At 40.8% G+C, this 24,149-nt stretch overlaps 1 protein-coding gene across 1 annotated transcript in view; it reads right to left on the bottom strand.

Moving 5' to 3' along the window:
• Positions 1 to 24,149, bottom strand: part of ARMC9 (armadillo repeat containing 9) — a 58,260-nt gene continuing 34,111 nt past the window's right edge. The window contains 9 exon segments of the mRNA XM_066193427.1: positions 1 to 736; positions 4,055 to 4,105; positions 4,108 to 4,226; positions 8,843 to 8,972; positions 12,016 to 12,140; positions 17,186 to 17,301; positions 18,357 to 18,461; positions 22,502 to 22,563; positions 23,877 to 23,967. Of these exon segments, the coding sequence (XP_066049524.1) occupies positions 714 to 736; positions 4,055 to 4,105; positions 4,108 to 4,226; positions 8,843 to 8,972; positions 12,016 to 12,140; positions 17,186 to 17,301; positions 18,357 to 18,461; positions 22,502 to 22,563; positions 23,877 to 23,967 (822 nt within the window). The 3' untranslated portion in view covers positions 1 to 713.

Below are 24,149 nucleotides of genomic sequence, written 5' to 3'. Positions count from 1 at the left end.
ACAAACAAACAAAAACAGAAAGAAGGAATAGGAGTAACTAATGCAGATAAAGACCTCAGAGGTGAGCATGGATGCTGCCTTGGGCACTGTAAGTGTTTTTCATCTGCTACAGGTCAACCAGACGTTGATAAAATATCTCCTCTTCAGCGTCTGGAGGCCATACAGGTCTTGTCCCCACACAGGACTGCTCTGGGCAGGAAGGCTCTGCACATGTGGCAGACACTGTCCCTCTTCACACAGATCCTGTGAACACAGACACCTCCCAACCAGTCATACAGGCAAAATTAAAATTAAAAAACAATTGGCAGGCTGCTTCAGCAAGCAATAAGTAAAAAATACAGTTGCTTGGTCAGACTCCTGGGCTGAGCCTAGATTCTGTTTCCAAAGGCCAGTTACTCTGACACAGAAGGCAGAGAGCAAGAGTTTCTTCTCCAGGTAGCAATGTCACTTTAGAGTAAATTATCAGAGAATATCCATCTCCCATGTCAGTCCTGGGCTGCTGCTGAGACCTCTAATTCTAATAACAAGGCCCTTGTCTTAGCCAGCTTTAGAGACCACAGAGGCATCCCATCAGATAATCCCGAATCCCCGTGCAAGGCCTGCAGTGTCAACAACCTCACTCTCCTCTGCAGGTCACCAGTAAAGCTCATTTCAGGAAGCTGGCTCTGTCCTTCAACAATGTGACAGGTGATTCTTGAGGAAAGGAACTGTTCTCACTTCCTGTAGGACTGGCTGCCTGCAGAAAAACATTGAGAAAGGGTCTGTCAGCTGAAAGTAGGATTTATTACAAGACAGAAGCTGCCGGAGGGCAACACTTGTTCAACTTGTACAGGGACACAAACATCACAAAAAGCATGCAGAAAGGCACTTTAACTCGTGATGCTGCAACTTAAAATGCAGAATGTAATTATGGCAACCCCTTTTCAGGGGATATTGAAAGAACTGAAAGTGCGTCACCAGGGCCCAGCTGCACTCCTGACAAAAAACATTCCCCATTCTTCTGGTAGAGATTTTTGTACTGCCCTAGCTCCAAAGTGCCTTAGACAGAACTTGGTACACTGCAAACAGCTTCAGCACGCCCATGCAGAGTTGCCTGGAGCAGGCAGAGGATAAGGATCAGAGTGGATTAAACCACACAACAATGTCCACATGAAGCACAGTTGAAAAAGTCTAAATCTGGAGGTGCCTATGCTCCCTGTGGAACCCTATCTTCCAGCCATGCTGCCAGTGTCATCCCTGTGCCAGCTTGGAAGTGGAAATCACAGAGGATCCCAGCATGGCTGCTTTTATTTGGAGGAGCTTGCTTTTGCTCTAGAGTTCAGCTAACAGCAGGAGCTGCATCTCAGGCAGGAATCTGGCCCCAGGCCTGTAGCTGCACTAAGTACCTGGGCTTCCTCTGCATTCCTCAGGCATTCCACACACTCCCTGCTCAAAGAGAGGCTGTCCAGCTAGTTCAGGTAGGTTTACATGAAATCAACTTGTTTCCAGAAAATACACCTGTAATAAATACTAAAATCAGGCTAAAAATGTGCCTCTAAAATAAGGGAATGCATCAGGTAAAATCAGAAAGTCATCTTTTCCTCATCATGTCCATCGGCTATAAAAGCCTTCATTTCTCTGGAAATACCAAGAAACCCACAAATTAGTCTTCCACTGGAACAGAATCTCTTGATATGTAAAATCCTACATAACTATGCAGCAGGCAAATGGGAGGCAGCAACTGCTGGAATCTACTGATTGCTGATATCTGTGCATCTGATACCATTTTTGACCTACAGATGAGTCAGCGAGGAAATTAAAGAAGCAGTAAGCACAGAGGTTTACTAGGGAAACATTAGGAGCTCAGACTTGCTTCAGACTCCTTACCTGCATCTTTAAGTAACAGCTGAGAACTACCTTTGAGAATCTCAAGTTTCAGCACAGGTGTTTAAAATACTTTTTAGTCCTTTAAAAATCTGGTCCTTACAACCTTGATGTAACTCTGCCCACCCATAAACACTCGTGTGAAAGCCCCTGCAGGATGAACAAGAACTAATAGGTGCTTTTTGACAGCAGAAAACAAGGCTGGATCCATGTACACAGAGTGAGTGGAGAATTAGTTGTTTTCAGAATAATTTATTTGCTGTTATTAGCAGGAAGAGTTTAACAGTCAATTGCTGACACTGTCTCATGGCACATGTGGACAGATAGAAAATGGTAACCTGGAGTCCCAAGTGAAAAATTGGGAGAAATGGTAAATGGACACATAGCAATTTGGGATGGCTGTTCAGCATTCAGCATACATTCCCAGCAAAGAGAAGAGGTATTGTGTAAAACAAATAAAACAATAAAAGTTAGAAGAGCTCAAGTATCTGGACTAACAGATCACATATACTGAATCCACAGAGAACCCCAAGTGAGATACTTTAAAGCAATTTAAAAATAAAATACATTTAACACTGTGACACTGGAAAAGGATCTTGCTCCAGAGCCTCCTAAAAGCAACATCTTTCCTAGGACACTCTCCCCCAGGAGTGTAAAGCTGCCCTGGAGAAACTAGAACATGCGGAAGATTTTTTTTGTGCATGTACACACGCACATACACACTCTCTCTCTCTCTGCTTTTCCTTTCTTCACTAGGGCTTCTTTTCAATGGGCCAATGCTTTTGGAAATGAACCGAAACAGGAACCAGGGACAGACTCTTGGGTGTTAACACCACATCCAGTCAGGGCAGAACAGTGCTGCTGTCACAGGAAACAGAGAGCACTGATGTCAGAGGTAAAACTCGGGGCACATGCAACAAAGGTAAAGCTGAAAGAGCTGCATTACCTCAGCACAGGAGTGTTGAAGCAAGGAGCCTCCAGGTCAAAACCTCCTTTCACCACCAAGAACATTCCCTTCCAGTGCCTCACCTGTACTCCCTGAACGAAACCACACCACTTCTCTGCACATGCAACCGTGTGGAACAATGAATGAGCAACACAGAAGGCTCAGAATGCTCTTTCCAGCTCTGTTACTGATTTACTGGGTTATTTAAATTCTCTTCATTTCATTTTCCATATCTGTAATGAATAGCTAATGATATACACAGATTTTGAGCTTTTTGAGAAGGTACTGACTTACTATGCTTTTGTCAAATGTTTCAAGATAACAGAGCTAAAGAATAGAGCTGATGTTACATTGTGATCAAATAATCATCACTAAATTTGTTATGATGCATTTGCTCCTGCCATTTTCACTGATGATGGACACAAAGCTGTATTTGAATCCAACTTTTCCTATCCACACGTCTGGGAAAAAGTTTGTTCATTACTGAAGAATGTACTTTTCTTCCCCCTCCACCCCAAAAAAAACTCCACAGCTGACACACCACACATTTACTGATGTGAGAGCATCCAAGATCAAATTTTCCTCTGTATTGAGCTTGTGTTGCCTGGCTCAAAGCAAGTGTCCATCATTTTCCTCCATCCTCAAGTCAAAGCCACCCTCTCTTCTTAACCCCCCCACAAATGAAGTACTTTGTTATAAACTTTTGCAGGCCACAGCATGGCCACATGGTTCTAGAGTACCAGTCTTCAGCAGAAAGGAGACTGCCATAAGCAGCACACTGTGCTTGGCCCTCTGCTTACCAAGCTGCCCTGAGCCACCTCCTGAGCTGCCTGACATCTGCTCTACATTCAGTTGCAGGGTAGACACACCCAGGGATCCGACTTCAAGTTACACAGTGGGATGAGCAAGTGTCTAAAGAAAAGGAAAAACTCTGATGACATCCAGAGAAGGTCTAATCTGAGACTCATATGCTTCCCCAAAAACTTCTGAGAATTTGGGCCACTTTTCTTCACCCAGAGACAGGAAGAAGCATGTCTTTTAACTGCTCACATGACAGTCTGGAAATAGGAGCACTGTGCAGCAGGATATAATTACATGGTTGCACATCCTGCAGATGACAAGTACAATGTCATATACTCCTGGCACATTTGTAGCCTACGAGTTCGTTCCTGAAAAGTTTCTACAATGCTCCCTCCTTTCCCATCCCAAAGAATGACAAACAGAACAATGACATTTTCTACTTACTCTGCCTGCTCCTTGTGGGTGATCCTGAGGAGCTTGGATGGCTTTTTTGTTGGGTCCAGACTGAGAGAACTGGGGGGCAATGGCTGGGACCTTTCCCTTTCTAGGGCTGCTGCTCTGCCCATCAGGAGTGCGAGGGATCTTAGGTTTGCTGGTGAAGGCCAAGGCAAACTCGCTGGAGGAGGAGAGGAAAAGGGTTAGCAATGCATGGAAAAGTTTGTATGCATAGGAAGTCTGCAACCGAGTGAAACCAGCAGTGCTGAGACAGCCTGGCAGGTGCTCGGACCTCAGGGAGACTGCAAATGGAAAGGAACATGGCACCACAGGTAGTGCCTGGGACGTGTGCTCACTGCTCAGCCTCTAACCTGGCTCCATCCACCTGTCCATTCTACTCAAACCTCACTCTGCACACAACAGAAGTGAACAGGTTCAGTTAAATTCCCTGCAAACCAGTAACTGATCTTCAGCTTGTTTTCTGTTGTGTTTATCACATCCAGTGACTCATTCTGGGGTGCAAAAAATGCACAGATACGCCACAGCACAGGAACACATCCTTTTAGGGGACAGACACCACAATTTCTTCCAGGCATAGGTCAGTCTTGGCCAACATAGGCAACCTCCCTGGCTCCTGTCTGAGATAAGATTTGTAGAACTCCTTGAAGGCTTTGTCAAAAGAGCAAAAAGCTGTGATGGCATCTATAAAATAAATTTCCTAAACACACAGGGTCCTTGTTCACACGGAGAACATAAACCAGGTGCTGCTATTTCACAGTCTGCATGTGCTGCAAAAATACCATTCTTTAAAATTTAGTCAATAACTGTGTGAGGATACACTGTCCTTCCTTGCCCCCAGCATAAATACAGTTTTTCCCAGTTACAAAAATGGAGGCTACCAGGAAATAGCAAGTCTCTAAAATAATTCTGAATCTAAATTAATGTTTGCTCTAGTGAATCGATTTTCTCTTCAAAGGTGAAAAGGTTAAACTAAAGTAACAGCTACATGAAAACTTCATCATGGGAAATAAGAGAACCAAAGGCACGACATCGAAAAAAATAGGCGCTGTCTAAAAATCGGCGATTAAAATAGAAAGTCCCCATGTTATTAGCTCCATGAAAAGAACCCTTTGTGACCATCAGAAGGAGTGATTAGGAGGATTTTCAAGATATTTAATCTCCCCTCCTCCCCTGGGAATGCTGCTGAGTCAGTGCTGATTAGCCCTTCCATTGCCCTGCTTCACTTTGCAGGGAGATTTGAGCAAGTGTTCCCTTTGTATTTTAAACAGCATTATTGTCTGCATTTTGCATATGTATATGCTAACTATTAAGGGCAGAGATGTGCTAACTGCTCTGCTAAGAACCATCACTGCAGCCCTCTACCTATGAGTATTACAAACGTTAACACTTGTCTCAGCTTCAAAAGGAGGTGGCAGATGGCAGCAGAAAGAGACTGGTGAAACACCACCAAAAAATAAGACTGGCTAGATAAAACCTCAAGGCGTGGACCACAGAGATACTTAAACGTCTTTATCTCCATATGGCAGTGTAATCGTTATTGCTTTTTTTGTCATTTAAGTCACTTTGGTAGAGTTCAAGTGAATTGGATTTTCAATTCACTAGTGCTCTTCATAGTATTATGTGTACTATGATGTTCTCACGTAGATTAAAAAGAAAGATTCACCAGCCTCAAGGCAGTTTTTGAGCCACAAAAGGGGTGAGGGGCTTTTTCTCCCCTATTCAACAACAGGTAACACAACCTTGGATCTGTACTCCCACACACTAAAAGTGGTTTTATAGCCATTCAACCATCTCCACAGTTTCAGGGCAGTAACCTCGGCAGCCAGACTAGCGACGGAGAAAAGCAATGCAACCAGAGTCACACCACGCTACCAGGGAAAGAGATCTCACACAAAATGGCTCACATCTGTGCAAACTCTTCAGGAAAGGATTATATGAAACAGACTGGTAGCAAAAACTGTCAAGTTGAAAAAATTCTGTTGTTTTTCTGAGAGAATGCAGAGCAGATCTGGCTCTCCATGTGTTCAAGTTACCACCCACAGAACCACTTCATCTTTTACTGCATCAATAAATAGGTGAAGATCAACCTGTCAAGAAAATAACTGATCATCAGGATAACATCTAAAATTCCTATTTGTTATCCTTTAGAAGTTGATGGGTTGAAGAAAGAAGATGCAGAATCTAGTGTGGGAAACGTTCTTCAGCATTTGGTAAAGGAGTCACTGATGACAAGGTGAGCTCAAAGAAAAAACAAAGCAAAACAAAAAACAACCAAACAAAACCACCCAAACCCACAACAATCTCACACAAAATCCTACATTTCCATTGAGAAGAAAGAAAACTGTTTAACTTGGAAAAACTGAAATAATTGTCTATAAAAATGTGCACAACAGACTGACACTGGGATTCGAATAATCAACCAGGAAATTAGACAGGACTTGAACATATAAAGATGAATTAAACCATTTTCTCCAAGAATACACTGGGACTTTTGGCCATTTCTACCAGATTATCAGAAAAGCAAGGCTAATAGAGATATAAGAATGTCCTGCAGAGTTTAAGCTCTTTTTCATCACGATGATACCGGACATATTCACAACACAAAAAATCCCTGCTTTTTCAGCCAGTCACAATTGTAGACTGAAGTCTGTTACAAATTCATCCTTGACTGGCTAAAAAGCACAACACAGCTATATTCTCACATGATCAAAATGCAACAGGGAATATCAATGTAAGACCACCTGCCAGCCTGACCTGCACCAGCTGGAACAATCACTTGTTCCTGTGGAAATAATTGCAACAGAAATGTCACTACTAAGGTCTCATTCTTCTCTCCAATTGACTTGGCATCATTTCACTCGTCTCTGTGCAGTAAAGTTCCCAATTTATACTGCTAAGGAAGGGGGGAAAGAGAAGTGACCACTTCCACAGCTCAACTCAGCCCTCCTTTTCTCATACATACCTCTTCTAGGAAGGTCTTGGTATTTGCCTAATAGGTATTTGCCTCCAGGAAGGAGACATTTCTTACAGTGGACAAAACTATGAGCAAAGCAGTGATTTATTAGTCCTGTTTGTTTTGCAAACAAATTATAGTCTTCATCCAGGAGCGAAAGAATGAAAAGGCAGGTCTAGCTATTGCAACACTAACAAATTAACAAAAGACCCTTGACACAGAAAAACCCTGCTCTCTCTTTGACTGTGAATGGCTGCATTCCTGTATCTGTAACTCGAGGCTGCATTTGGAAATGCAAATTACTGCATGCATGCTGAGAAAACACACAATGAAAAGATATGATCTTCCTCTGCAGAACACTGCACCTGTGCCTTCACTTCTATAAAATCCATCCTGAGATTTAGACATATGCTTGTGAACAAATATTAAAAATTACTGGGGACACGCCTTTTTAATAATAGGTTATGTAGAGAAGCAAAGCATCTCATTAAGGTGGGGGACAAGATGCTGCCAATTTGACTTGCTTCCTGGAAGCAAAGCCTGAAAAATAATATCCCACACAAAGCATAATAATATCTACCACAAAGCAAACAATTTGGCCATAAATTTTTATGGTCTATTTGTATTTCTATTATGTGCTTAGCTACTGTTACAACAGACAACAGAAATAAAACCAGTAATGCTGGGCCAGAGGTATGACTACTAAACACTTCATCTGAAACCAGTGATAATTTGTTGACAATGTATAATTTCTCAGATCTCTCCATGGAAACAGCACAACTGAGGAAAAAGCCTAATCAAACAACCAAAACCACACCAAGGCCCCAAAAAGCCCAAAACCACACACTGATATCTGCAGGCCTGAAGGTAACAAAGTTCCAAACACAGAATCATTCAGAAGCGCTAGAGCTGTAATTGACACAAATAACCAAGCACTTCTGACAAATCAGGTGCATAAAGAGCTGGTAAAACCTTTCCTTTAACACATCTCCACCCATTCTGTGTTTTAGTTCTGGAACATATTTGCTTTTAAAATTTGTCTACACTGTTTAAAACTTGTCCCAATCTAATTAGCTGTAGGAAAAAGCTGTTAATGTCTGAAGGACACATGCAGGCCCTGAAAACTTTGTCAGACTTTGGTCCAATTGCTTATTAATTCCTAGTTCTCATCCAAGATGTAACATCACAGTTGTACACACAACAAAGGCTTCACAGAGGGCTCAAGGTGAAAAGGAAAAGCAAAATAAGGAGAGAAAGACTTTTCATTTTACATGAATAATTTCAAGGAAGAGTTGAAACCCATTGCTGGGTGATCTCATAACTTTGCCTCCTTTGCTATACCCATCTAGTGGATAAAGGAGGGACTCTGGTCAGCAGTGCTAGCAACTCAGCATGTTTAAACACTCTTAACCCACTTAAATGCTTCAATTTTCCTCCTTCTGCATATTAATTCCTGTCCTGTTCCCACAGTCCTACCTATTTCTTTACTAATAAATGATTTTCATGGGCTAGTGTTGAGTCATTTAAGGAAGCAATCAGGAAGTTTTATTTTCAGAAGGCTGCGTTGAGCATACATGTGAAGTTCATTAATAATGTCTTGCTTGAGACTTCTCCCATTCTGAACCAGATGCTCAGAAATTGAACAGCTGCCTCTGGCACAGCAAAGGGTATTTTGTTTGGCAAGTACCACCACAGCTGTCTCAAGCCAGACTACATCATACATCAAATGACTTCACAGATTGTCTTTACAGCAGCATGGAATTAGCTGGTAAATCCTGTCAGACTCCTCTCACAGTTTTAGGCATCCTCTGGATAGATCATACCTATGTGATTGACCATTTACTTTGTCCTCAGTGAAACCAGCAGATCTAGAAGATAAGGTATCACCAGCTGGGATGTGTTGGTCCATTCTGTGGCCTGATGCAAATACTTCAGATGACTTCATTTCAACTGCTGTTTAAAAAAGAAACACAGTTCAGTGAGGAGTTGTCTCCTTACAGTTTTATTAGAAATACAATCAAGTCACAGCTCCTGCTATATGAAGGAAACCTTGAGGTTTTGGCAGGCTCCTGAGTTCGTGTGGCAGTGTGTATTATGGCCCATCACCTCAGCAAAACAGCTGCAAGTGTGATAATTTAAGCACTTTGTAGTTAGAAAATAAAACTGGCTACACTGTCCACTTGCAATGGGATAGGAGCATGTAGACCCCCAGTTAACACACATCAGCTACATCCAATATCACATTAAAGCCACAGGAACACAAGCCCTTGCAGTTGTCTGTACATATCCACAGTGAGAGGGCCACTGCAGACAAAAAAAAGTGTTTCACACTTCTGTCTGACTCAATTTCTGCCTTACACTAATGGGGAAGTGAAGGACACTCAGTTTGCTTAGAATCACAAGGCTAACAAGAGGTGCAGGTTCAATGAAAATTTAGGGAAAACCTCTAGCTTCACTCCTGCCATGCTCAGGACAGGCTGCTGTCCTGGCTTGCTCTCTCATGCTGATAAGAATGCAGATCAGGTCACTCTCAGACAGGCATTTTGCTGCCCAGCACGTGTTCTGTCTGGCATTCCGCATAATAAGTACAGGAGGATGACCAGGGTTCATCTTTGGTCCACAAGTTTTCTGCTCACAGGAGACAAAAAATAAAGGAGTGCAAGAATTATTGATTCTTAACCAAATGATAAAGGGGGAGAAGATGGACCCAGACAAAATCAGACCAATTCAAGAACAACCAAAATATCTCCAGGAGGACATAAGGAACTATGCCCATTTTTAGAAAACAGAAGGGGATCAAGGTTCCTTGGGGCTAAACTCAGCCTCCTTGAGATAGCCCCTTGACGAGGCTAATTGTTCACATGAAGCTTTTATTCTGCTTTTTTTATTCTTTGTCTCTTACTATTCATTTCACAACTTGGCTGCATGAAACTCTGAGTCCCAAGGTACTCATGTGATGCTGGGAAAAAATATTCTGAAATAAGCAGAATATTGTCACTGACATAACAACCAGGGGGTCCAGCAGTGCAGGCTCTCTTTTCTCGTCTCTTATCTTACACATATTTCTAAATCCCAAAAGATAAGAAAGACAAGCACATATGTCACTGTTACTGGCAAAAACCTGAAACAAACAAATCTTTCAAGTAGCTCAATGTTACTTTAAAACCTGGATTAATGCTAGGAAGAATTTCCTCCATCACACACAAAAATTATTTGTCTTTTTACATGTATAATGCATTTAAACTAGCAGTATGTTGTATATCCTGGCCTCAAAGATTTTCCCACAGGAAAAGAATATAATCCAGTAGTTTTATCAGTAGCCACCTGCATATAATTTTGCCTGAAAGCAGCTAACAGACTGTTTTAAACAGGCTACAAGCAAAGGTCTGATGAAATGAAACATTTAAACTGGCAGAAATATCTTCGGCATGAAGGCTTTAAATCAATATGCATCAAAAATTAACAACATTTACTTTGCTGACTGACTCAGGCTGCCTGTTTAAACCTCTTCACAAGTTTCTGGAAAACAGCAAGAGCAGCACAGCAAAAGTGACAGAGGTGAGTGCATGCATCAAAAGATATCAAAATCTGGTTCACTTGGGCTCTGGATGGCTGCATAGTGCCTTACGAATTGCATCCAGTTACACTTTAAAACACCAAATAGGAACAGCTTTGATAACTATTTGCCTTAATTTCCTTCACAAAGCACAGGTATGTCAAAATCCCTTCTTTTTTTTCCTTTTCTACAGGAAAACTGCCCAGTCAGTATGCTTTTGCCTGGTTTACAATCTTTGCTGGTGTGAGTTGCTGCCTTGGCTGGCCAAACCCCTGGAGCTGTACTCGAGTGTTACCGTGCACAGCAAGGCTGAGAAGAGCAGCTCTCAGGGCTACACAACAGCAAGAACACAAGTGCCCATCCTGGACAGGAGCTTCTCCTGCTCCTATCCTTTATCCTTCTCCTTCAGCATGTTACATTTATCAGCTCTAGGCATTACGCAAGCAAATTCCTGTCTGCAAGACCTCGGTTACTTTTCTCAGAATCCTTTTCATTTCCTTTAGGAAATTTAAAAAAATAGAAGAGAAAGTAAAAAGTATGCTATTCCTTTACTGCTTCAAAGCATATTTTTCCAAAAAGAAAAGGCACACTTTGCCTGAACTTATTAATAATTCTGTCCCGGATATGCTGCAAGATCCTTTATCTACGACTGCTGAACACTTTGCCTTAGATCCGTAATTGGAAATGTTAATGAATCCCTGCAGGAAGGTTGAAACTCCCACATCCAAAGTTCCACGATCCCGTGGATATCAGAAGTTCAGCAATTGAGTATTTCAGAAGGCTATAACCTTTTCAATTCCATCACATGTTTCTGAGCTCTCAGGCCCAGCTGAGTTTGCAAGGGCAGAATCTTTAGCAGCATCACTCACAATGCAGGCACACAGCACCGGGCTGCCCATCCTCCACAGCCCTGGATGGTCCAAATGCAGTTGCAAATCTCAGCAGATAACTGCAGCTGCCTTCAGCTCTAACACTGAGATACAGCCAACAGAGCCTGCAGGTGCCAGCAGACAGTGATTCATTTAGATCCAAACAAGGGCACATTTGATCAAGCAAGGGGCTTTGCCTGTTGGGAAGCGCACTGTCTCTGGCTGCAGCTCCTTCCCTGGGCAGAGGATATTGCAGAGTATCCTTCACACATCGGAAGCCCTGGGTTTGATCCTTGGCACTTCCACAGGAAGCAAGATGGAGTGAGGCAAGTGAGACCACTGATGTCTGCTGACCACACATTACCTTCTGTGGCCAGTCATTCAGCTTGAGCCAAAGTCTGCCATGTGGCCCAAGGTCCTGCAGGCTGGCCTGGACTCTATAAACAGAGGGCCATTTCCACACTACACTAAAAAAATCCCCAATTAACAACACACAGTCCAGGCCCCCTACACCTGCCCCAGTCAAGGAAGACATCAGCAATTAAGAACAGCATCCAGAGATCATCCTTACAGGAGGGGGAAATGCAGAAGTCAGAAATGCTGGACTGGCTCCCACCACAAATGGAAGAAGGACCACTCAGTGGAGACTGCAGCTTCTCATCCCTATTGTGACAAGAATTGGTACCGTTTTCTGGCCTGGAGGAGAAAGGAGAATGCAAAGTGAATGCTTATAGTATAAAAAATATAATCAGAGTAAATTTTAATTTCTTCTAATTGCCTGTAATGACATAGCACACATTGAAATTTATTTTATATTTCCTATTGCAAACCAATACTAAGGATGTAATTTAACTGCTTGACTGTAGCTCCCCCAAACCAGCTGACATCAGATGTATTTGAAATTAACATTTTTTCCTACTGCAATAAAAGAGCCAAGGAAACAAAACCATAATTCCCTGCAGTCTGAAGACCCAAAATACCACCATGACACTTAAAGAAAAAGACTGTAGAAATGGGCCTGAGAGGTCTTCAATACTTAAGTTTTTTCAAGGATTTAAGATTTGCTTCTGCATACTACAAGGATTTCACTTTAAAGAGCAATATGCAACACAGACTTAAAGTAGGCAACAAATAGAACTTCTGATTTCACAAGTGAAGTGGATCAATAGGAAACTGAAGCAGCTGAAGGACAGAACAGGGACACAATTGCTTACTACTAAGCCAAAAAAAAAACCCCCAAAAAACCCACAGCAGAAGTGAGAGGGGTGTGAAAAGTGTGTGAAAAAAGTTGGCAGACATGGAAAGTTTCCCTGCCCACTATCAGGTAAAGGTAACTAAACTACTTTTCTAGTAAAAAGGATGCAGTCCAAGGAGGCAGTTAATGATTTCACAGCTAAATCAGTTTCTAAGGAAATAGCTAGCAGAATATTAAGTAGTTTAGGCCCCCTTGAGCGATCTCAGCCAGCGAGTCTTTTAAGAAGGAGGGAAAAATGAAAAAAAGAAAAAGAAGGCAGCTTTCCAGTATTTCCTGACTCCCTCAGCTCCACACAGCAAGAGCTTGTCCATACAGGGCTCCCATGACAATTCATCTAAGTAACTAGAGCCTTGTCTGCACTGGGAAGTCATGTAAAATTAGCATGAAATGGCTGCTACATGTGCAGTGGCTATTCTGCACTAATTTTCTGTGTGAATACTTCTATTCAGCACTAAAGATCTTTACACCCCCCCCCCCCTCCTTTGGAGGTATGAACCAACAACTCAAAGAGATATGTTGTAGTATCTCATCAACTGCTTCCTCTTTCATGATATTTTTAAATGGAATATATTATATTAAGTCCCACATGAAGATCTTCAAGCAAGTTATATTCACTTCAATTTTGAATGGAAGCATTTACAAAAAAATTTAATGTAGTTTAACCACTCTGCTGAATATGAGACTTTAGATAATTTAGATGAACTGTCCTGGATTGCATCCGGTAGACAAGCTGTATCCAGGGCAAAAGTGTCTAACATTTTTCATGAGATTTCATATTATACAAGCCACTTAAATTATTTAAAGAACATCCAGTTCAGATATTGCTTTCAAATTAAGGCAGCTAAGCTTTTATTTTCTTCCTCCTGCAATGATTTCCAAGCGAGTATTTCCTTCTTTTAGTAAATAAATTTGTACTAGAATTAGAACAGCATTAAAGCCATCAAAGCTTGTCCTTTTCTGCAGCAAAATATAGTTCGAGAATGTCTTCATCTACTCACTGCAGTTTCCTGCACACACATTAGTTAGGTACAAACTTCTCATTCAGGGTGGTATTGCTTGTTTTCTGCTTAAAACATGGGAGCAGCAAACAGTCATATTATTTCTACCATTTGGGCAGAGCAGGAGGGAAATTAATTTTCATGTATTTTCACAGTGTTACATTTCTGCTGTTTACATTTCTCCTCTGTAGTTTGCATAGCGAGGTAATCCGTAAAGGCTGCTTCACACCATCAAACTAACACTTCTCTTGGACCAAGAGCTACCAGAACCAGCATGATGGAAATGTGTTTTTAATTTGTATCCAGCAGTGACCTGAAGCCATCTTGGAGAGACACAAGCTGCACAACTGAGAAGATTCAAGTCGTGCCCAAATACAAGACTCATGTCACTCTAGGATCCCCGGATGTTTAACCCTGCCTGGGGAGATGGTGCTAAACAGAGGCAGCAATCACTTCCAGAGATTATTTCTGATGCAAAAATTGCAGTGCAGTACACAACACCAGGAAATAAAAGCCACTCCCATGGGTTTGACACCATTTTCTTGACTTCCCAGAGGAAAGCCATTTAATTTCCACAAGCTTGGTTTTCTCTCCACTTATAAAGCAAGAATGTAATGCTCAGACACTCCAGTGATAACGAGGATTTAATCCTGAAAATATACTTTGTAAACAGGCCATAAGGCTGCCTGTCAGGGACTGAAATGGTTCATGCCTTAAAAATATTGTTAGGAAGGAGTTTTGCCCATTATAGCAAAAACTGTATAAAGAAGCTACAACCACAGACGCCCAGCCCTCCTTGAGGATGCTGGCTGGAACTTAGGACTGTGAGTTAAGCTGCCTAGATAAGATAAAGGGGACATTATGTTCAATCATCTCAGTTCTAGGGAGAAGCAAACAAGGCTGAGAGAAAGGAATGCAGCCACAAGAAAGCCAAATTCTTGTGAATGGGCAGCAGAGAATCATCCCTGGCTGGGTTTGGGGTGAGGGAGACCACAGCCCACAGAGACCAGGTTTACACAGACTACCCTCCAAAACGAGGGGGGGGGGGAGGTGGTTTTGGGTGTAATCTCTCATCAGAGGCATTGAACATCCATCCTCCCTTACACAAACTGGCTCATCTGTGAAACCCCCAACCCCACAGGCCACATCCACAGGACACTGATGTGGGAGGTAGCTGAGGGGGTGACATAAACCAAAGACCCCCAAAGCACTCCTCAGACTCATTCCTAAGGCCTTGTACCACAGGAGTGCACATGTCAAAAAGTGATGCAACAGACCCAGGGTCTGTGTCAAACTGCCCCCTCCCAGGGGGAGGGACCTGGGCATTCCCACCTGGCCTGAGCATGTATTGATCCATTGGATTCTGTGCTTTTTGGGGCACCCTCTCCACCAAGAAGACCAGAGCTGGAGAGGTTCAATAGAACATCCTTGGGGTCCACTGAGTGGTGATACTTTCTTTAATCTGTCTCTGTCACTCTCTTTCTGTACCCCCACCCCTTTTCTATCTCTTTCTCTTCCTTCTTCTCTTTCTCTCTCTCGTATTTATTATCAAATAAAATGCGCACTATTGACTTTGGCATATGATCTCATTTGCACCTTAATTTGGGCAGAGGAATTTCTAATAACTTTAAAAACTGGACTGCAACACTGCCCTAACAGCCAATTCAACAGAATCAGTCCAGCTCTCCAAGCCCACCATGGTAAAATACTGTGCAGGGGAAGTGTGACCTTGAACTCTAACACTGACTCCACAGTAAAGTGGCAATGTATATTTAGGCAGAGATTACCCTGTCTGGATGTTTAAGGCCTGCATCTCTTTTGGAGGACTGCATGAAAATCATTAGATAATCACTATTTTACTAATACAAGCTAATATATTAATTAATTGCTGCTTTCTTCTGACATACACACACACACATTTAATATATATGGGGAGAGGTCCTGCAAAAACTGTGATTGTTGTGATAGTGCAAAAAGTTGACCACTGTAAGAAAGGCCACAGCCAGAACTTCAAAATCCACAATTAGGCTATACCAGGCAGACAAAGTAGCTGCCATGTTCAAACAAATGCCATTTTATCCAGGCCAGTACTCAGAAAAAAAATTAAGATTGCAAGGCAAATTCTGCTACAGGATAGCCAAAAATTCTTCTGCTTTGGAAGTCTGTGTTTCCTTCATCTTGCCTTTTTAAAAAACAAATGTCTTCTGGGGCCTTGTCCACGCCCAGATCTGGTATGTTAACACTTTTTCTGTTCCAAGGTCTAGGTAACCTTATACATATAATCCCACAGGAATGGTACACCTGTCAGAAAGGTATATTTGGATGATGCAGGAGGGCTCCCAGTCAGGTCACCTGCTTGTAGGAATGCTAATGCTAAAATAAAGCTGTGACCACTCCTTGTCCAAAACAACAGACTTCACTCAGAGTCACCCGTACCTGTGCAACTATGGCCCACATCAGTCCTTACAGTTTTCTGTATCCATTTTCCACACTAAAATGAGGATGAAAAGTATTTAAAGAAATAGAAAATATGAACAGGAATACAAAGAGTGGCAGAGGGACATGGGACAATCTTCAGGACTGATGTGTTCGAAGTACCACCTGTAATGTCATTATATTGTTGTGTTTCAGATTACCCATTCATTTTAACATACTTCCGTATACCAATCCTGTGAGTTTTGTTAGCCTTGTAGTCTCTCAGATTAAGTACCCACAGAAATGAAAACATTAAATCCTCACAATAAACATGCCTGTATCATAGTTACCTGGACTTGATCAAATCCAAAACGATGCAACTGAAAGTTAAAGAATCATTTAAATTTGGGAACACATTGGTATTTTACTTCCTCAGTCAGGACAGTGAACAGGACAAATTTCATCTCAGAAATTAAGATATATTTGTTCCAATAGAAGGCAGAGAATATTCAAGGAGCTCTACATGGTAAGACTCCCTTATTCCATTTACAATAAGCCTTCTACTTTGACCCAAAGTGTCACACACATTTTGGATGGAAAATGTATTTCACCCAAAGCAGAGAAACTCAGCACAGCAAGATTTTTATCTTACCCATTTTCTTTTTCATCTGTCCTCTAACAAACCTCCGCAGAGCAATATACTCTGTTGCTCATGAAGTGAAAGATCCCAGGCATTGCAGATGTTTGGTGTAACTTTCCAATGGAATACTTATTAAAATATTATAATATTACAAGAAGATGCAAGAACATGTGGGATATAATGCAAATCTATATCAACCTGATCAGTAAATATTTATTCAACTATGTTAAGAATGTGACCTCAACCAATGGACCTTTCTCTGACTGCAATGTTCCGCCACTTTTTTTAAAATTATCCATAATGAATGACAATGGCAATGCACTTTTAGACAGGGAAGGTTTGGTTATTAGGATTTTTATGGGTTTCTTTGTTGTTGTGATGCTTTTTAAAAGAGCCTAAAAGATCCAACTTGGTCTCATTTGTTTGAACTTACATTAGATATGCAGTTCTGTGATAACCTGGTGTCACAGGTCTCTGGAGAGGCTCATCCATACTCTGATGGACACCAGCAAATTGCTTCTTCTTAGTTTTTGGAGTGTGAGTCATTATCTGATAGGCAGGAAATGAAGAAAAAAAAATGCAGTGGAAAAACAGGTATTTGAAGCCTTAGACAAAATTCTATAGAAACATTGCAGCAGAAACTAAACTACATTCCGGTGTCACTGGATAAAACTGCCTGGAATCACTGAAGACTCTTTCACATCTTCTCTCAGATCAGTCTTCCATCGTCAGGATTCTGGACTCTTGAACCCAGAAGGCATACATTTATAAGAGAATGCGTTGGGTTGGAAAAGTTGATAAAGAGCATCCAGTTCCAAACCCCCTGCCAGGGACAGGGACACCTTTCACTACATAAGATTCCTCAAAGCCACATCCAACCTGGCCTCAAACACTTTTTTTCCTTATATCTAATCTAATCTTCTCTCTTTCAGTTTGAAGACATTTCCCCTTGTCCTAGCACTACATGCTCTTGTGAAAAAGTTCCTCTTCAGCTTTCTTGTAGGACCTTTTAGGACTGAAAGCCCACAATAAGGTCTCCCTGGAGCCTTCTCTTCTCCAGGCTGAATAACTCTAAGCCTGTTTTCATAGGAGAGGTACTCCAGTTCTCTGAACAACTCAAATTAGTCACAGCACACTAAATGGCATTCATAAAAACTTTATGCTTATTTACTTGATAGCTTTTTGCTGCTTGAAGTAAGGCAGACAATACTTGATCCGGCACAGCGCCTGCAGGAGCAGTTGACTTTTCAACTTTTCTTGTTCTAAAATAATTTCAGACCAGCAGAATGTTCCAGTATTAACCTGCTCAGCACTTTGTTTTGTGTGCTCCCAGAGTCACTGGTATATCACTAGAACCCTAAGGCTGCCTGTAGCTTATTATTAAGCCATAGCCTGACCACCCCCTGTGAAAGGGTAGCTCTTTTCTCACACTGGTTCTGGTTCTCCTGAGCAGCAGCTCATATACAGACTGAAAAATTCAGACTGCTCCACAGGTAGCACCTGCCTCTTCAAGCAACAAATTGAAGAAAGTGGTGAAACTACTGAAATAAAAGACTTAACCCAGGAAAGTAATTTATTTCAGGATTCTAAGCAGTGGTACTCACTCCCAAGTACTCGGTTGTTAGCAGCTTCTCTCCTGAAAGCTCCCCGAGCTGAGGCAGTAAAACCTCATCTTTGTCCAGATCAGGCTCCAGGATGTTATTGTCCTCCTGCAAGGCAACAAGAAACTCAGGTGTGCAAGGAAGCTTTAAAAATGGTAATACAGGGCTGGTACAAAAAACTTGGAATCAGTATTTCAGGATAAAAATATCATACAACAAGGCTACAATCCCCTGTTGATTTTATTCCACAAACCCAAATTTAACCAACTTCAAGTAAAAACTACCAAGAATTCACTCTCCTGTGCCTATTTCCAGAATAACTATGGGTGATTAATCTTTGATGGAAGCTCTGCAGCTCTGAAGTTTGAGAGATTCTTCCAGCAAACCAGTAGTACAAGAACTAGGCAGTATTTTTGCTTGTGTTCTGCTACTAAAAAGAATTCTCTTCTGTCCTGTACAAGATAGCCTAAGACAGATCCACTCCAGATGAAGAAAATGTTCTTTACTTTTGAAACCTGTTGTGACAGTAAATGTAAATGACTGTCAAAAACAGTAAGTGAGAAAAAGTAAAGGAATCATTCTAAAAAGGTATATTGCATAGTTATGTAGAGAGCCTGGCATAAACTTCATTAAAAACAATGGTTACCAGACTCTGATGAACTCCAGAGCACAATGAAAATGAAAAGCAGTTTTACTTTAGTGAGACTTAGACTCAGTTTTAAATAGTCACAATCAGCTCTTAATTACCTGGAAAGCTGGGTATGTGTGAAAAATAAGGCAGATGATGGCAAAAGGATAAACACTTGTAGACTAGGCAACAATCATCTGCATCAAGCAAAAAACAACCCACCAAGCAACCACACTCCAAAGTCCACAATATACTGTATTTTGATGGGGAGGTGGGAAAGAAGAAAGATATGGTCTATAAATAGATCCGGGGGGATTTTTTTTTTACATGTCTTGTTAATGCAGCCAATCCTGCTCCCTGATGCTATTTAACCTACCAAGTAACCGAGCCTGAAAGTGTCCCCCCTCTGCCTCCTTGTACAAAGTAAGGACTTTGCCCGATGTGCCATCACTCCACTGCTGAAATAACACAATTGGTGCCCTGTTCCCCACTGCTCACAGGCTGCAGCAGATGCTGGCACCAAAGCCCGTTAATGTAATGGCTTGAAGCCCTGTGATTAAGCTCTTTCTTTTGATGTACTCTGTGGCTGAAGTGTATTTTCACACGGCAGCTCCCTCATTTTATTGCCAGGTGCTGAGTGACAGCGGATCAGAGGGTGTCTGATAAATCACCACTGTGCAGTCACCTCACACAGCTCCAGCTTGTAATTAAACTTTTGAATCAGAGCTACAATATCATACATTCACTTTTACAAGCAGCTTTTCAAGATGGTCCAAGTCCAATAAAAAGCAAACGCAAAGATCAAATACGGAAGATAAATTAAGGTAGTATTTAACAGACCAGTCAGGAGAATATTGAGAACCAGGAAACACACACCATTACCGTGGGTGTCAACACACCCCAGAAGGCTGACATCTCAAGGCTGGCTATGTACTCCAGGAGCCAGTGTATCCTAAGCTCTACACTAGTTAATTTAAAGCTTACCAGACAAACACAAAAGCCAATTTATTTCCGAATAACAGCATACACAGAGACATTTTTATACAGTTATATGCTCCAGAGTGACACAGTACAGAATCTTAAATTTCTGAACATATGATGCCCTTAGAAATCCCAGAATTTTCCTCTAACAAGCTCAACTGCATCTTGGCCACAGTGTTTAGGAGAAAGCTCCACAAGATCTGCTCAAAGCCAGGAGAGAATTCATCAACTCTAAATTAAATACAGATAAAAGAAAAAAAAACCCATGAATGGTAACAGCAACTGCACTGGGAACATTTACATGCCCTTGTAAACAATTAAAGCTGGAGCAAAACCTGCAAATTAAGGCTGCATGAGAGTCTTTTTGGTGTTTCTTAAATTGTAAAGGTATAAATAAAGGTATTGAACAACAAATTCTAGCATCAGTTAGCAGTCTGACAGCATGTCACTAAATTGTCAAAATTGGCAATATATGGACATATCCTGAAATGCACTTAGTCTGTAGTAGTTTAGAAGTTATGTCAAAGCAAGACTTTTGATAAAATTTTCCAAAATTTTCCAAAAATTTGTTGCCAGATCACAACATCAGATGTTAACATAGAACACCATTGAGAACAATAACTCACTGCAATTCCAAAATACAAGAGTTCCAAACATTGAGGTAGTGAGTCAACAAATCTTTGTTTATTTAACAAAGTAACAACATTATGCATTACTGCAATATTTGTAAACTATATTTTCTAAACTGAGGGACTAAGAAACCAGACGTCCTTGTAGCAGAACAGAATTATAGCCCCCAGCAGCAATAAGGATTCAGAGTGCGTTGCAACTAATGTTACACTAAAAAGAGCTTCAAATTTGGCTTTTTTTAAATTATAATGGTGAAGCTAATGAAGAACTGGAATTGGACACTTGTCTGTTTCGAAAGCCTACTGTTATTTTTTGAGTCAAATAATAAGAAATGCCAGAAGTCCACTTTAAACATATGATGGTCCAGTGGCAAAAATACATTTCAAAAGGATCTGACCTAGAGCCTCTGCTACAATTGTAAGGAGCAGCACCTCATCTAGGGGGTAGGAGTAAACCAGAGGATTCACCTTCCTTTCATTCCCAGGAACAGGTAAAGTGATGTAAGTGTTCAACATTTTCATGCAATTCAATGCCACACCTTTCAGGAAGGTGTGGCACTTATCTATGTGTTTTCATAACAAAACATAGTATCCTTTTAAAAAAATATACTGAAGTTCAAGCAAAGGTATTATCACCTTGGATTCTCACATACAACCAAGACACTTAAAGCCTTGAAACGCCAGTTAAAAGGTATTAAGCAGCATTTTAAGCAAAGGGAAGTTTTAATGGTTAATCTCCAGGAAGCCCATCTTGCACCACATGCATTGATTTTTGGTTGGAGGAGTGAAAAGATTATCAAAAACTGACTTCAGGACTCCAGGAGGTGAAACAATGACAATAATCTGATCTTATAAGTAAAAAAAAAGTTTACTGTATTCCCTTAGAATAAAAAGGGGAGAGCTGATTGTTAAACAAAACTGCTTTGTAGCTCTAAACTTAGTATTTCCACATAGCTCTAACTTTAGGCAAATGGATTATTAGTTCACCACCTACTGTGCCACAACACAAAAGGTATACACAGCAGAACACAAAAACTAGATAAATAATGCAACCAGTGCCAGGCTTCCCTGGACACTGCCAGGCAAAGGCTGGATCCTGCATGGGGCTGCACCCCACAGCAGCTGAGAGAACACCACACCTGTTACAGTCAGGATACTTGCATTTTTATCTGTGTTCAAAACAGAAGAAGGTCAACATGCACTAGAAAATGCATTCTGTCACGCTGCAGTAACAGGACAAATTTTAGACTTGGTTTTCTCCAGCCACTGTCATTACCACTAATGTGCAATGAGCATCTAGAACATGGACACAACTGACTAAGTTTTATCTGTCTTATTCTTTGTTGGTTCAGGACAAAAGCTTCTATTTTGTCTAAAAGCATGCTTTTCAGTGAATCTGTTCAGCAGTAACACTTCTAATACAAGAACATTTTGCAGTTCACTCACTCTCCCGTGTCACTGAGTTCTTCAGGGCAAAACACATGCTATGAAAGTTTTTAAACAGCAAAGCAAGTCACACCCTGATCAGATAATGATACCCTAAGAAAATGTGACAACCTGTTTATAAACTATTCTGGTATTATACTTCTTTTTTTTAACTGCACCCAATAGGTCTGCTTGAAAACAAGATTTCTACTGCTACAGTAACTCTTCATCTCTTCACTTATGTCAAGCTATATTCCTTTAATTATCACAGAGGTGGTGAGTTGCCAAAATAAAAGAGTAAGACTTCAAATGAAGAAAAGGTAATGGAAATAGATCAAAATTTCTTGTTCATGCAAGAATAATCAAATAAACATAAAAACCAAAAGCAAAACCCACCAGAAAACCAGTCTGGTTTATTGACACAAATATTTTCTTTATAGAAGGTTAAGGATTTTTCTAAAAGGTGTCAGAAAGTCTTTACTTACTTCCTCATACTCCTCTTCATCATCATCATCATCAGACACAATATTATCATTGAATGGCTCTTCTAGGAAGAAGCAAAACAAAATGGTGTCAGTGAAGATGCACATGTACAACCTAACAGAATCTCATTATTGCTTCACTTTTACAGGAGCAAGATTTAACCTGCTTCTCATACAGACATGTTCTTTTCAGGACAACTATTGGAATAACTACAACTATTGATCCTATAAGCATTCTAGAAATCACTGAAATCAATTCACATTTTGGAAAATGGCAGAAATAGAAACACTTTGGAATAGTTACTTTCTCACAAAATCCACAGTGACATCTTGCTGTGTTTACTGACAAGACTTGAATGAAAGTGTGTACACTTGCAAGTTTGTCTATTTTTCAAATATTTTTTAATAAGAGACTCTACTTCTCCCTAGAAACACTTTAATATTATACTGCTTTTGTACAGAGAAAGTTAGTACTCATACAGAATATTTATTTTAACTTTTGGACAAAATTATTTCCTCAGGAAAAAATTGGCCAGGCTTATGTAGGAAATCTGAAAACACAACTTGTACTCATCAATGACTCAGACAAAAGCTCTTAAAAATGCCATTTTCAGGTAGAAGAAGAGTGGTTCTGTAACCTTGAAGAACAAATATTGCATAGCGGCAATACAAAGTACTTAAAATACTTTATTTGTTCTTTTACAAGTTAGAACTGTAAGACGGGCTGCACTCTCTTTCCGAAAGCCAAAGAGAGCAGTTCAACTTGTTCAATGTTTACTGTACAGAAAGATGCAACCAGAATAAATCTCCTTTTCATTATTTGCTTTCTCTTTCTTCATTCTTTCTTTCAGTCACAGGCAATAGAAAATGGTATAAATATTCCTCCTTCTCAGTCTGTATTAACAGCATCTACAACTCCTATGACCCATCAACATACTCTCCAAAGAGGATGGTCTCTGCTCCCTATTCAGGATAAGCCATTTCACATAAAACTACACCGCACTAGAGCAAGAGATGAGCACAGACAGACCTAGTCCCTAAACCCTGTTTTGCAAATTTCTACTGCATTTTGCAGTTGGGCAGCAGTCTCTCATTACCATCAGACCACTGGCATGCAAGAAAACAGCCAAGGTAATTTTATTTATGGTCCCAAAATTTTGGAATTGTGTCTTACTCAGCCTTTTATTTCTTCTTTATTACTACAACATAAAGGAAATTTTAAAATATATGACTTTCAAATCCTCACATTCACTATTCACCCTCTCTCATACATCACACTATTGTTATTCTTTGAGGGTTCCATTGTCAAGTGAAAACATGAGCTTTTTTATGGCTTTTGTGAAAGATTTAAAGCTCTGATAGCTGCATGTGTTCTGACCTGAATTGAGCTGCTTGATAACAAATTCCATCTGTCGAACCATCTCTTCATTTCTTTCCTTGATAAAGCAGCGCAGAATTTCTTCCATTCCCTGGATGTAGCAGAAAACGTTGGCAGATCAGTGTTTCATGTGACCACAGTGACAGAGATCTGTCAGCTAAAATATCTTTTTTTATTTTTGGTCAGTAAAAACACAGGCAGTGTGAAGCAAACCATGGTGTCCAGCTCCAGGTGTTGCACAGACAAAAGAAATACGCTCTCTAGATTGCTTCG

The sequence above is a fragment of the Chamaea fasciata genome, unplaced genomic scaffold (assembly GCF_029207755.1).
Source record: "Chamaea fasciata isolate MVZ Bird 193981 ecotype frontalis unplaced genomic scaffold, bChaFas1.0.hap1 SCAF_11, whole genome shotgun sequence".
Lineage (NCBI taxonomy): Eukaryota > Metazoa > Chordata > Aves > Passeriformes > Sylviidae > Chamaea > Chamaea fasciata.
This window is presented reverse-complemented; position numbering and strand designations above follow the sequence as displayed.